This window comes from Magnolia sinica, chromosome 11, assembly GCF_029962835.1.
Source record: "Magnolia sinica isolate HGM2019 chromosome 11, MsV1, whole genome shotgun sequence".
Lineage (NCBI taxonomy): Eukaryota > Viridiplantae > Streptophyta > Magnoliopsida > Magnoliales > Magnoliaceae > Magnolia > Magnolia sinica.
This window is the reverse complement of record NC_080583.1, coordinates 6,214,289-6,229,007: the sequence shown is the minus strand read 5'-3', so window position 1 is coordinate 6,229,007 and position 14,719 is coordinate 6,214,289. Positions and strand designations below refer to the sequence as shown.

The 14,719-nt window shown below is 40.8% G+C and overlaps 2 protein-coding genes across 2 annotated transcripts in view; both read left to right on the top strand.

The window, feature by feature from the left end:
- LOC131218673 (uncharacterized) overlaps positions 1-1,640 on the top strand; it is a 30,505-nt gene extending 28,865 nt beyond the window's left edge. Inside the window, exons 15-16 of the mRNA XM_058213351.1 lie at positions 92-235; positions 1,011-1,640. Coding sequence (XP_058069334.1) covers positions 92-235; positions 1,011-1,193 — 327 coding nt within the window. The 3' untranslated portion in view covers positions 1,194-1,640. The remainder of the gene's footprint in view (positions 1-91; positions 236-1,010) is intronic.
- A 7,463-nt stretch (positions 1,641-9,103) lies between these two features.
- Positions 9,104-13,472, top strand: LOC131218672 (uncharacterized protein At4g38062). The gene has a single exon (XM_058213350.1). It carries the CDS (start codon positions 9,819-9,821, stop codon positions 13,074-13,076), a length of 3,258 nt encoding a protein of 1,085 aa, XP_058069333.1. The 5' UTR covers positions 9,104-9,818; the 3' UTR covers positions 13,077-13,472.
- Positions 13,473-14,719: the final 1,247 nt, after the last annotated feature.

Sequence of the window (14,719 nt, the reverse complement as noted above, 5' to 3'; positions counted from 1 at the left end):
TTCTTGTGGATTGAGCCAAATGCACCTTCACCTCGGACAGATATAAGATCTACCTTCATCACGATTCTGAGTTACTTCTACTGAATTGCAGGTAATAACGGTTCAGCCAGGGTGTTATTTTAATGATGTTCTCCTAATGCCCGCAATGGAAAACCCAAACACATCCAAATTCTTCAACCAAGAAGCCATCGAAAGGTTTAGAAAATTTGGCGGTGTCCGCATTGAGAGTGTTGTGGTATGCATTTCACTATTGAGGAATTATATGTTGTTGCCTTTACCATTGTTTACTGAGGTGCATGATTCTGTATGTGTGAGTCACCATGGTTCGGTGATTGTGATCTGACAGGCCCCATCATGAATGGGGGATGCTAAAATCTCCCAGATTGGAAGATCCCGATCCTTGGACGTTTGTCCCATTCTCTGTTGAATGCGGACCCTTGTTCTGCCCATTTGCAGGCCATTGATCGATCTGTTATGATCTTACAATCTGGAAGGATTTTGGGTGATCCATCATTCATAGTGTAACTGATCAGGTCAACAGTCTGGATCACCGAGCCGTGGGCCTCAAATGTACAGGTTTGCATGTCTCGGCAAACTATTAGTCTGAGTATCCTATATTTCCTCATTCCTCACCAAAGTGGATCTGTAATTCTGAATTGAAATTATCCCTTGTGGGAGCAGATGTTCGATATTTGAAATCTTCATGGCTTTTAAAAATGCAGTGTTTGGCTCGGGCCGAAAAAAGAAGTGATTTTTGGGAGTTCTACTCTTTGTAGAATTGCCAAAAATCATGAAATGATATTTGTTTGGGTACAAAATAGCTCCTTTCGAGCCTTAGTTTGCGGATCTTTGAATTCTACTAAGGGTAGAAATTCCAAACCTGCAGTATTTTTCTCCATTCCTAAAATGGCCATGAGCCAAACACAGCCCAAGATCAAACCATGCCGTTGCCAACATTGTCAGTAATCTTTAAGAAAACCAGTCCTAATGAAGCCACTGCCTGTGTTCAGCACGTGACTTCAAACGGATGTGAGAACCTAACGGATTTGCCTCGTGAGACATGGGAGATTGAAGCTGTCATGGCGGGAGCATCTTGGCCTTTGGACAGCGAAACTATCCAGAAATACAAAAGCACATCATCATCATCATCATCTGTGGCACCTGAAGCTCCAGCCACTGAAGTGTCCACCTGAATTGTTTGCAGAGAATTTTAAAGGTAGATTCTTTTATTATTTTTTCTTGAAAAAAAAAACCTGTAGGACAACTGATGCTATTTGGACTGGGAGAAATAACCGATGCTTCCAATGCAAAAGTATTTGGGCGGCCGGAATCTTCAACAGGGTTCTCCTTCTTAGGGATTGTGCCCCCTAGTTCTGTCATAATCTAGGGTGGCTTGTTGAGTCTTCCATCCATGGGCTGGTGTTGTGATATTTCTACTTTTTGTGGTTTTTAGTTTGCCAGTTTCAGGTTGTGTAGCATCCCTTTTTCTGTTGTCTCTCTTTTCCCTCTTTCCCTCTTTTTTGGCCCTGTGCCTAATAAATTTCACCTTTCAAAAAAAAGAAAGAAAGTAAGAAAGAACTGTAGAACATTCCATATTTGCTATATTGTTATTTCAAGTAGAAAACTGATAGCTTGTCCCATTGAGTTCTGTTTTCCATGAATAAAGTCAGTCTAAGTACATATTCCACCGAATGCAGATCTAGGGGTAGTTTGAAATGCACCATAATCAGTATATTTCTCATCCAACATGATGCTTGGTGAGTAGGTCAGCTATGGGCCATGCTCGCTGTCGACCGCCATGGTCTAGGCTGCTACGGGCAGCCATAGTTTTAAAAAACTAGCTGACTCGAGTTGAAACTAGGTTAGTCAACCTAGAGATTTCGAGCTGAGGCTGTAGGAAACTTGCTTCTGGCACTGACTTGGAAAGACTTGTTGAGTTGACTCGATAACTCGGTCGACTCAACACAGCTTGCGGTGACTCGGGTATGAGTCAGTCACTGGGTGAAGACTATCTTTAACAACAACAACAACTACTACTACTACTACTACTCTGCTGCCTTGTAACGATATAACTAATTTACACGCCCTTTTTCTACTGTATATGTTTTAATTTATATTTATCTAGTCTTTGAGTCAGCTGGGTTGAGTCATCGAGGCGAGGCGATCTGACCCGGATGACCATTTTTTAAACTATGCTTTTAGTTCGACGGCTGGGATTGGCCTGATTTTCAGACTCCGGTTTATTATCAATATTTTCTATTCAGCCCATCTGAACCCTTTGTGGCAATGGTAGCATTATAAGATTATGGTGGTAACCGGGCTGATGTGGGGCCCAAATGTAGTCACGCATTTAGACTGTTTATCAGATGGATCACTTCAGATTACCCTTGAATTCAAACTTAGCCGGATCCAAAACTAAGGTTGGCCACAGCAAAGGAACGAGCTGTGAGGGAACGCCCACCCTTGAATTTCACAGGGGCCACCTGAGTTGTAAAACAGCCTGAATCTTTGCCAGACCGTTCATCTGGGTTGGTTGAAGGGTTTGAACGGCTTTGATTACGTATACACAACGTGCTGGGCTGCTCATTCTAATCAACAGTGGTTGTTCCTTCTCAATATGTAACCTGTGCAGTGGCCTGTCTTAGTTTTGGATCGGTCTGACTTTTGGGATATATAAGTTCTCTGAGGAGATGCGTCTGATAGATGGTTTGGATTGTGAGTACATCATGTGGGCCCCACATCTGTCCAGTGCCAGTGTAAGCCCTCCCTTTCAATGGATTGCCGTTAGTCCAAGGCCAAACAATCTTGGATGTGAGATTGAGGGAGGCATTTGTATTTTTTTTTTTCGATCCTATGTAAATTGCAATTTATTCAAAGATAGATCCCAATTCGAGCTTCCTATGGCGGCAGATAGCGATGAAAGGCCCACCATGATCATAATGCTGAGATCAACGGATGAAAGGCCCACCATGACCATGATGCTAAGATCAACGGATGAAAGGCCCACCATGATCATAATGCTAAGATCAACGGATGAAAGGCCCACCATGATCATGATGCTGAGATCAACGGATGAAAGGCCCACCATGATCATGATGCTGAGATCAAGATCATGATGCTGAGATCAACGGATGAAAGGCCCACCATGATCATGATGCTGAGATCAACGGATGAAAGGCCTACCATGATCATGATGCTGAGATCAACGGATGTATGTGTTTTATCCACGACGTTCATCCGTTTTTCAGGACCATTTAAGGGCGTGAGCCCAACAATGAGGCAGATCCAAACTCAAGTGGACCACACCACAGAAAACAGGGGATAATGACGTTCACCATTGAAACGTTTCTAGGGCCCACAGTGATGTTTATCTGCTATCCAACCTCTTCATAAGGTCACAAGACATGGATGAAGGGAAATCACGAATATCAACTTGATCCAAAACTTCTGTGGCCCCCCAAGAAGCTTTCAATGGTTGGCGTTCAATTCTCAATATTTCCTGTGGTGTGGTCCATTTGAGCTTTCGATATGGTTCAATTTTGGGCTTGTTCTATAAAAGCAGCTGGAAAAACGGATGGACGGTGTGGATAAAACACATACATCACCATGGGCCCAAAGAGCTTAGAGTTTAGGTTGACGTTTTCCACGTGTACAATTTCTCAAAAAGACTCACTCCCCTTTACTTTAGTAGTCCGCGGACTTCGAGACTCGGCCTTCCATTTCAAAGGGAAAAACTTTCATACTCTGGAAGAGTGTGACTGATAATACGCAGGCACATGTAAGTGTACAAGTTATGAATACAATTTTAAGCTTCTTTGATTATCTGACTATCGAATTGGTGCTCATTTATTGGGCGGTTAAAAATGAAAAAGATCTAATGGTCCAGATTCAACAAATAAGTGTCCTCTAATCAGAGGTTAGGATTATCCAAACAGTATGATTTTGAGATTATGACTTTAGAGACAGTTGGATCCACAACTTAGGCGGTTTAAGCCAAGTTTAAAATTTATGACCCGCATATCAAGCGGCCTACTTTGCCAGTGTATCAAATTAACTCCCACCATTTCCGACCACAATTGTCTACCGCAGCGCGTGCAACATTGAGCTCTGTGGGCCCACCATGTTGTCTACGTGACATCTACACTGTCCATCAGCTTAAATCCTTTAAGTTAGGCCCTGGGACCAAAAATCCGACAGATCCACAACTCAGGTGGGCCGCACCACATGGAACAATGTAGATGTGGACACCAACCATAGGTTTTTGTGTAGGGCCACCATTCGTATCTTTCATCAAACTCGTTCATCAGGTGTGAATCAAAAGGATGAAGGAAAGATATAATAGCTATCTTGACTAAAAACTCTCAGGCGATCCACACCATGTGAACTTAAGAGGTTTTATGTACAATTTTACGGTGTTCCTATTGATTTGACACGTATAAATTTTTAATCGTGCCAAATTTCTTTATGTACGGTAAAATAAGGTTTACGATCTGGTGTACGGAGTGGATTTCATTCATACAACATGTTGGGCCTCATAGGACTGGTTGTTTTGGCCGTTGTGCAAAGCAGGTGGTGAAACCTGACTGTGGGGGCCTATGTTGATATATTTTCGTTACATCCACTCCGTCCATTCATTTTGAAAAAACATTTTATGACGTGATCCCAAAAAATTTAATTAGATCCAGGTCTAAGGTGAACCACATCAAAAGAAACCGTGGTGATTAGATACCCACCATTAGGAACTTCCTGGAGGCCACTGGATTTTTTTCATTTTCCATCCAACTCGTTGATAAGGTCACAAAGACCTGGATGGAGGGACTAAAGAAATATCAGCTAGATCGAAAAACGTTTGTGCCCCACAAGAAGCTTTTAATGGTCAAAAACCACTGTTTCCTGTAGTGGGGTCCACTTGAGTTTGGATATGCTTCATTTTTTAATCATACCCTAAAATGAGCTTTCAAAACAGATGGATGCTTTGGATGCTAGGTAAATATATCAAGGTGGGCCCCACCGACAGGGATCCACTCGGTGGGCTATATAAAAACTGATATTTCTGTAGGCCCCACGCTCAGGGATCCACACGTTATTGACCATTAAAAACTTCTTGTGGGCCACAAGTTTTTTTATTTTTTTTTATCACGCTGATATTTCTGTAATTCCTTTATCCGGTGGCCTCAAGAAGTTTTTAATGGTCGGTATCCAATCGCCACTGTTTCTTGTTGGTCCACCTAAGACTTAGATCTTTTTAATTTTTGGGATCGTGCACTAAAATGAGCTGTCAAAACGAATGGACGGAGTGGATTTAAGTAAAATATGTCAAAGTAGGCCCCACAGTCAGGGATCCACCGAAGCCGCGCCCACCCCCCCATTGTAGACGATTCAAGAGAAAATTATCACTGTAAACGTTACCTTTCATCCAGCGTCTTTTATTAACAGCGAAAAAGCTACCTTCCCAACTTAGACCTTGTACGTACGGACAGAGCATTTGAGGACGAAAATATCCTGTCCGTACGTACAATGTTACGTAAAAACAGGAGTATTTTCGTCCACAAATGCTCTGTCTATGCATACAAGGTCTAAGTTGAGAAGGTAAGTTTTGGACTCTTCATAAAAGACGCTGGATAAAAGGCAGCATTTACGGTGATAATTTTCTCACGATTCAATGGACGCGGATTGCGTACTAACTCAGGACGCTACATGTTCTATCCACCGTGATGAGTAAACTCTCTGGGGCCCACCGTGATGTATATGGTTTTAATCCACACCGTCCATCCGTTTTTCAGCTCATTTTAGATCACAAGCCCAAAATTAAAGCTTATCTAAAGCTGAGGTGGACCGTAACAAATGAAAAAGTGGGAACTGAACGTCTACCGTTGAAAGCTTCTTGGGGAAACACATAAGTTTTGGATCCATATGATAGTTGTGTTTTCCCTTCATACATATCTTGGTGACCTTATGAACAGGTTGGATGACAAATAAATATCAGAGTGTGGCATAGGACGGTAGCTGTCATTGTTATCACTGTTTTCTGTGGTGTGGTCCACTTGAGCTTTTCATATGTTTAAATTTTGGGATCATGCCATAAAATAATCCAGTAAAGCGGATGGATGGCGTGGATAATGATAAATACATCAAGGTAGGCCCCACATGGTTTACTCACTACACAATCATTCCTGTCGGATGTTAAAATTAAAAAAAAAAAAAAAAAAACGCAGGCACATAAAATTAGTCAAATTAAACAGTCCATATTATAGTATTCAGTGTAATTGTAGTATGAGTTAAACATTTAAGCTTATTTAATTATTTTTCTATCAGATTGGTGGATAGTTATTGGACGGTTAAACTTGAAAAAAAATCCAACGCTCCTATTTCCACAAAAAAGTATCGAAGAATCAGAGGTTGGAATTCTTAAATCAATCTGATATTGTGCAAATGACTTGTAAACGGTTGGATTCACGTCCTAGTCGGTTTTATTTGAATTAATACATGTAGCATGTTTAATTTCTGAGTGCCTGTCTATCAAGCATCAAAAGCAGCCGGAGTATCATATAATTCCTCTTTCAAAATCCCGCCCAAGTTCCCAACCCAACTTCGAAAATCTCTCTCTCACATCGGGAAAGAAGAAGAAAAGAAGGCGAATCTCTCTCTCTCTCTCTCTCTCTCTCTCTCTCTCTCTCTCTCTCTCTCTCTCAGATCAGAAAAGAAGGGTATTTTTTGCGAATTTCTCCCGTCTGCTCTAACAGGTAATTTCTATCCATTCATTTCGGTACTGAAATCTCTCTGTGTGTGTTTTTTTTTTTTTTTTTTTCACAATTTTTTTCTAGGGTTTTTATATAGTCTTGAAATTTCAATTCTAGTTCCTTTTCTGATGAATTTTTTTCAATTTTCTATTTTTTCTGTTTCTATAAATTAATAGTCATTTGAAATGAATCTGTGAACTAAAAAACTGATATTGTCGATTATTATTATTATTTTTTGTATTTCTTTGATGAAATATGGACAGAAATTTTCTTATTTTTCGTATTTTCTAGAGCATAATATATTTGGGTTTTCTTCTTTATAATGGTTTGGATTTCAAGGGCTCAAATTAGTGATGTTTCCTATCTAGAAATTCTTGTGTCTGAGGTCCATTGCTCAGCCTGTCTATCATGTGGCCCCACTTGATTGGATGACCCGAACTGTCCATCTGGTGGGCCCTACCATGGATTTACCGACAGTAAAAAATATTTTGCACGGTTCACAGAATTGTAGCCATACAGTTTGAATTGACAGTAAGAAAATAGAAAATTCAACCATTCATGTCGGATGGGTGAGATCGTCCCATTTGTGCAGTCACCCACTGGATGGATGGTCTGGATCATCCGACCCTGCAGCCATGTGGGCCACATCATGGATGAAACAACGGGCATTGGATTTTATGAGCAATTGAGGCAAATAAGTCAAATGATCAGATACAGCAGCTGTATCATAAGTTATTATACGGCCATTTTTCTCCTGGCTATATCAAAGGTGGACATCTCTACTTCAACTGTTATATTATTGTGGCTCACCTGAATTACAAGTCTGCCTTATATTTTGCCTCTAGACTTACAATGAGATTGCACATCTGATGGTGGGAGTGGATTTTACATACATGACACGGTGGGCCATATCAAAATTCGAGGTTGGCTTTATCTCACGCTGTTAAACTTCTTCCGATTCCGAGAGAAAAGGTGCGTTTTTCAAAAAAAAGAAAAAAAAGAAAAGAAAAAGGTGAAACTTGTTATCAAGCATTAATGTGCATCCCTGACATTGGGCCTGATATGCGTATTTTATATTCATGCCCAACATCCATATTTCAGCTCATGATGGGACATGATTCTAAAAATAAAGTAGATAAAATTCTCAGGTGAACCACACTACAGAAACTGTGGTTAGTGGGCATTAAAAACTTTTTGTGGTCCAAAAGTTTTGGATCAAGCTGAAATTTGTTTTTATTTTATTTTACTTCATCAAGGTCTTTGTGACCTTTTCAATAAGTTGGGTGCCAAGTAAAAATTACGTTGGGCCTTAGGAAATTTTTAATGGCAAGAGTTCAATATCCACTATTTCCTATGATGTGGACCACTTAGATTTCTAACTGCTTCATTTTTTTAAAAATAATGTTCTAAAGTGAGCTGAAAAAACTAATGGACAGCCTGGATATATAATGCCTACATCAGGGTGGGCGGCATGACCAGCGACGAACTGTGTTGCATGAGGAAGGGACCGCACTTAATCCTTAAGTTTTTTTTTTCTCCCATATGAGCTTTTTTTCTTCTAACGGAGCCCAAGAAGTTTAACGGCAGAGGAGGACGCCTAACCTTATTTTTATTGGCCCATCAGTGTAGTGATGTGCATGTGAGATCCACTACGACCATCAGATGTGTCATCTCATTCTACTTCTAGAGACAAAATATCATACTGACTTTTGATCTAGGTAGGCCACACCAATAAAACAGTAAAGGGGGAGACTTCTACCTTTGATTTTCACAGTACCCACAGTTATGAGTAAGTGAAATCCACTACAATCATTGAATGCCATACCAAAGGTTACGCATAGAACTCAAAAATCACGGCCAAACTTCATTTAAGCGCACCTCATCAAAGGAATCATTTTGGAAGGCGAGCTTATTTTTGCACACAATTTCCAATTGTGCCCCCTACTTGAACAATAGATGGAATTGATTTTCGGTTCCTAAGTCTAACATGGGGTGACACTCATGATGGTCAGGGTGGATTTTTACATTAACACCAAAGCGGGGCCCACCCAAGCTAGGGATTACTTTCAAAAGACCTCACAAAAAGATACCGTGGAGCAAACGCCCTCTCTCTTAACATTAATTAGCACTAATTAATGAGAACTTGTATTGTACGTAAGAGAAATTTTTTCTCATTAAATGCCAGCTAGTTGGACCATAACGCAGTGTCCCACTAGTTGTGTGTGAGCATTTTTCTATATATATATATATAGTCTCCACTTCTGGGTATTTTACTATTTTTAGGTCAAAATATTCATCCACTTATTAGAGTTTCTTTCATCTCATTACGAGCTTTCAGTTTCTTTTGAAGATCTAAAGAGATGGTTCTAAACGTTGTATCGAACTGAGTCAACTTGGCCTAGCCTTCTTGGTTTTGGTGGCAAGTAAAACAAGTCAGTAGATGGAAATGTGACTGAAACAGGACTCAGGGCGAGTCATGCCGGTTTCCATTTCCTGGCGGGTCTTACCCCAAAGGTGCTATTTAAAACTGCCATGTGATGCATGAATGATATCTTTCTCTATCCCTTGTTGTATTGAGTTATTGTATGATGCTTGGTCGAGCAAAGCGAAAACATACAAGCTTTAGGAGTTTGTTTCCAGAATACTTAAGCTGTTCACCAGCTTGGCCCAAACACCCAGCTGCCCTTGCCTTAAGATCAGGCCACATGAATCAACAGGTGGGCTACATCTCCCAAACCAATAGAAAACCGGAAAAACATTTGCCCAAGTTTTTCTAAACTATCCAATTTTTTTTCCCCCTAACATTATGGCCTGCCTGATGAGCGAATGGCCTGATTTCAAGGTTGGGTCATCTACATGGTGGGCTCCACCTGGTGGGCAGTCTGGATCTCGCCGAGTGTGCCACATTGGTGCATGTGGTGGTGTGTATTGGAGCTGTATCATTCAGTGTTGGATTAGCAAACCTCTCCACCTTGCAGAATTTTAAATCTATAGCTCTATGTTGATGATATCTTGTCTGATTTGTTTTCTTCATCTACAAGCAGAAATACATAAAATCAACAGAAAGAAGCCTTGGAAATGGATGAAGCTTGTAAAGAGCTGGATGAACTTAAAGCAGCAATGAAAAGGCTCACTGCTGACTATCACGCAAAAGCCGAATTGTCTGAGAGTTTAAAGAAAGCCCACAGTGAACAGCTTGTTAAGGTCCAAGAGGCAAAAACCGAGATTGAGAAGCAAGCTCAAGAACTAAGCGCGCAAAGAGATGAGATTTCTCACGCCAGGCAAATGTATGAAGAACTAAAGTCTGATTTGCACGAGAAAGAATCAATGCTGAGACATCTGAGTTCTGCAAACAATCAGCTCCGGACCAACTGTGATGAGAAGTTGCAGAAGCTAGAAACAGAGAATAGGAAATTAGTTTCTGCCTTGGATGAATCAAATGCAAAAACAGAAGATCAGGGGCAAAAGATACGTGCATATAAGGAAGAGATCGAAGATCTGAAAGGCCTGCTTTCCATCTTGCAGAAGAAATGTCTTGATGCAGAGGAAAGAGCAAAAGCGCCTATGGAACTGAAACAAAGAGAGGATATGCTGATGACAGTGGAACAGGAGAAATGGGAAATTAGTGATCGGCTCAAATGGAGGAACGAGCAGTTTGATCATCTCGAAGAAGCACATGAGAAGCTTCAAGACCAGTTTCGGGAAAGTAAGGAGGAGTGGGAATTGGAGAAATCAACATTGCTAAATGAGGTTTGCTCGTTGCAGATGAATTTGGAATCTCAAACTAGAGTTTCTGAAGGTTTTCGCTCTCAGTTACAGATGTGCAACCATGCACTAGCTCAGGAAGAAAGCCGAAGAAAGTTGCTGGAAATTCAATTGTCTGAATCCCAAAAATGCTATGAGAATGTTGTTGCAGAATACCAAGGGGCACAGTCGATGATCGAGAGCTTGACGGCAAGAAGAGATGGAGACATTGCAGCATTGAGGGACTCATTGGCAATGAAAGAGACCATTTTCAAAGAAATGGAGTTTATAAAAGCACGCCTCGAACAAGAGAACCAGGAGCTGCTGGGATCTCTAAAAGAACTTCGAGAAGCTCAGATCAGCCAAGCTGGGGCTGCCCCTCTTTCAAAATTCCGTCAGAAGCTTAGAGTCTTGGAGCAGGTGCACAAAGACTGTTCTGCTGTTCTCAAAGCCAAAGAGGCTGAATGGAGTTGCAAGGCAGAAAAGATGGAGATGGAATTGAATGAATGTCGGCTTGAGTTGAATTCCAAAGACAAACAAATTGAGGAGTTGCAGTCAGAACTAGAAGGTTGTCATTCATTGATGATGCGACTAAAGGCAGAGAACGAAGAGATTTCCATGATGCTTATGGTTATGAAATCGGAATTTTCAAAGGCTCACTCAGAACTCAGAGATTCAGAAGCTGAAACGGAATTGTGCAGCAAAAAGAAAGATGAAAAGATGGAGACGGAATTGTATGAATGTCGGCTCAAGTTGAGTTCCAAAGACAAACAAATCGAGGAGTTGCAGACGGAACTAGAGGGTTGTCATTCTTTGATGATGCGACTAAAGGCTGAGAACGAAGAGATTTCCATGACGCTTATGGTTATGAAAACGGAATTTTCGAAAGCTCACTCAGAACTCAGAGATTCAGAAGCTGAAACAGAATTGTGCAGCAAAAGGAAAGATGAACAGATTTCTTCCCTGACTGAACAATTGGAGAAGAAGAACAATTGCTTGCTTGAAGCCCTAGCAGAGATTGAGCGAGAACGTGAGATGAAAGCATCATTAATGCAGAGGGTCGAGTCATCAGATTGTAACGAGCATAAGCTATTTCTGATGCAAAAAGAGATTGAGAAGTGTAAAGAAATGCTTCAAGAATCATCTCACCATCAGGATCGACTGAAAGAGCAAGCTTCTAACAGGGAAAGCTCTCTAAGAGAGGATCTGAGGAAAGTTTCAGATGCTTTAGACAAGGCAAGCTCCGATTTAGCTGAGAAAACCAACAAAGAATCTGAAATCAATTTCCAGTTGGAAAGGTTGAAACCAGTTGCAGAACAAATGGAAGCATCTAAACTGGACGCAGAAACTCAACTGAAAGCTTGCCATGATGAAAACCGAAAGATGCAAAAAGAACTGGAAGCAACAGTCCTTGCCAAGATGGAGTCGGAGGAAACCTTCAAGCAAGAGAAAGCTCTCTTTCTCCAAAACGCAGCAGATAAGGACGAGAACTTCGACGATCTCCGCCGACAACTCAATTTACTTGAACAAGAATATGCAAGAAGAGAAACAGAAGCTTCTGTTCTTGCATATAGGGAGGCAGAGAAGACCTTCATGCGGGAGAAAGAGAGCTTTCTCCGAATCATGGAAGAGAAGGATAAGAGAATCGAAGATCTCCGGCAGCAATTTCTTTCGCTCGAGCAACAGTACAAAAGAAGAGAAACAGAAACTTCCGTTCTTGTGAAGGAGGCCGAGAAAGACTTCATGCAAGAGAAGGAGAGATTTCTCCGAATTGTAGAAGAGAAAGGTAAGATGGTAGACAAGCTCCAGCAGCAAATTGTTTTGTTGGAACAAGAATCAGTGAAAAGAGAAACAGAAGCTGCCATTTTTGCAAGAAAGGAGGCTGATAAAACCTTCAATGAAGAGAAAGATGGCTTTCTTCATATTGCGGCTGATAAGGATAACAGAATAGATGATCTTCAGAAACAGATTATGTCACTGGGACAAGAGCTAACAAATTCAGTCAAAATGAAACAGTCTGAGATCGACACCCTTTACAAGGCTTGGGAGAACATATCTGCAGATTGGATACTATCTCAGCTTGAAATTGAAGAGCGGAAGCATCTCATTGCCGAACAGGAAGAAGAATTTGATGAGTTAAAGAGGAAACTTGAAATGGAAGAGAAATCACTGTCTGAGTTGAAGAAATTGATAGAGCAGCTTGAAGCTGAATTAGTTCTGAAACGGTTGGAAAGAGAGAGAGAGATGGGAAGATACGAGGAAATATTAAGAGGCTTGGAGTCTACTGTACTAATATTAGAAAGCCAAGTTGAGGATCTCAAAGCAGAAAAGAGAGCATTGCTTGAAGTAAATGCGAGATTGGAATTGGAGAAAGATGAACTGGTGGACCAGATGATAGGATTTTGTGACCAACTTGACGGATTTTCGAGAAAAGATGCAGAACTGATGGTAAGCTTGGAGAGGATTACACGGATAGCCGAAAATGAGAACATCTGGTACAAAGAAGAAGAAAAGAATATCAATTCTCACTCAAAAAGGATAGCCAAAGTCAGTAATGATGAAAGATCACCACTGAAAATTCTCAACAGTTAGCATGTGGACATGGATGGAAATGTATTTTTAACACATGGAATTCATGTTGAAATCACCTCCATTGTATGAGAACAACAGTAATCTCTCTCTCTCTCTCTCTCTCTCTCAAATTAATGTTTGAGCAGATTGTGTAGGAGCATTTTCTGTGAGTGTTTCTTTTTTCTTTTTCTTAATTTTATATGCTTCTGTTTCAGCAGATTGTTGTAGCATTGTAACTCTCTGATGGAGAACTTTCTGTTAGGGGGTTTTCTTTGGGCTTCTGTTTCAGCAGATTGTTGTACCATTTCCTTATCTCTCTCAAACTCATGTATCAGCAGAATCTGTAGGAGCATTATCTGTTAGGAGATTTTTTTAAAATGCTTTTATTTCAGCAGATTGTTGTAGCATTTTCATCTCTCTCTCTCTCTCTCTCTCTCTCTCTCTCTATTTTCAATACGGGAGTTATTTAATAAGCTGGCAGGGTGTGATTCGTAAGACAAATATAGATGCATTTAGGAGACAAGTAAATGTATTTGTAATCATTATACTTTTTCATGTAATCATCATGAAAATCTCAAATCCAAACAGTGACATCAGTTTATTTTGGTGATGATTTGACATTAACGCAGTGTAAAAGTGTCATCATTACAATTTTACCACCATCAAATCAAACACGGGAGTTGTGGTCATGTCGGGAGACAAGTGAAGTAATTTGTAATCATTGCATATATCTGTGTTACCGAGGTAATTGGTGAAACAAATAGGTTCGTAATTTCATTTGAAATGAATGAAATATTAATTGAGGCTATTTCCTCTACAAGTATTTGTAAAATAAGCTTATTCTAAAGTGATTCACCAGTTTATTCAACTATTACCCTGGTTATACCTGTAGGGCCTACTGTGTTGTGGCTATTCCTTCCAACACCTGTGAATTAATCCCCACCATGATTGTGGGCTGCTAAAAAAAATCAGGCTTATCCGGTCACTTGGCAAGCCACATCATAGAAGACAACTGAGAATTGCTGAAAAACCTCCAAATTCGAGTGGTGGACCACATGATGGTGGGAACCGCCTGATTTATGGGCTGACTTTAACGATGGGGCAACCCTTATGGACAGGTTGGATGCCATACACACGTCACAGTGAACCCTTGTAGAAGCAGCATGTTTTGCAAGGACTTGTAGAGGAACTGGCCTCCTAATGTGCACTAAAAATCTTGTCAGATATGGCATGAGTGCCAGCATGGACCAGATCAGAGCCATCCATCAGGTAATCCTATCATCAATCCTGGCCCAAAAGTCAAGCCCGTCTGGTTTATGGGTGGGCCATGTATACTGAATGTGGATCATCAGTCAAAAGTCTTTTCAACCATTTATTTACATCCTATCTGTGTATTGTGCAGGGCCAGGCCTGCCTATATCTCACATATGTGAGCCATGCCAGCAACCCAACAAGCGCACGCACAAGAATAGCCCTAACAGGGTTAATCTTGTAGTGTTCTGATATTCAAAGAGTACTAGCAAATAGCAGCAGCCTATATACACTACCACATAACAGCCTGTGTTGTGTTCATACAACATCCAACCCATTCAAAATGTGGGCCCCACGAGGAAAAACACCTAATGCAAAGATAAGACCAAACCACTCGCCAGATAATTACACAC

Excerpts from the sequence above, each read along its gene's own strand:
- LOC131218672 (XM_058213350.1), top strand. The coding sequence starts at position 9,819 with ATGGATGAAGCTTGTAAAGAGCTGGATGAACTTAAAGCAGCAATGAAA.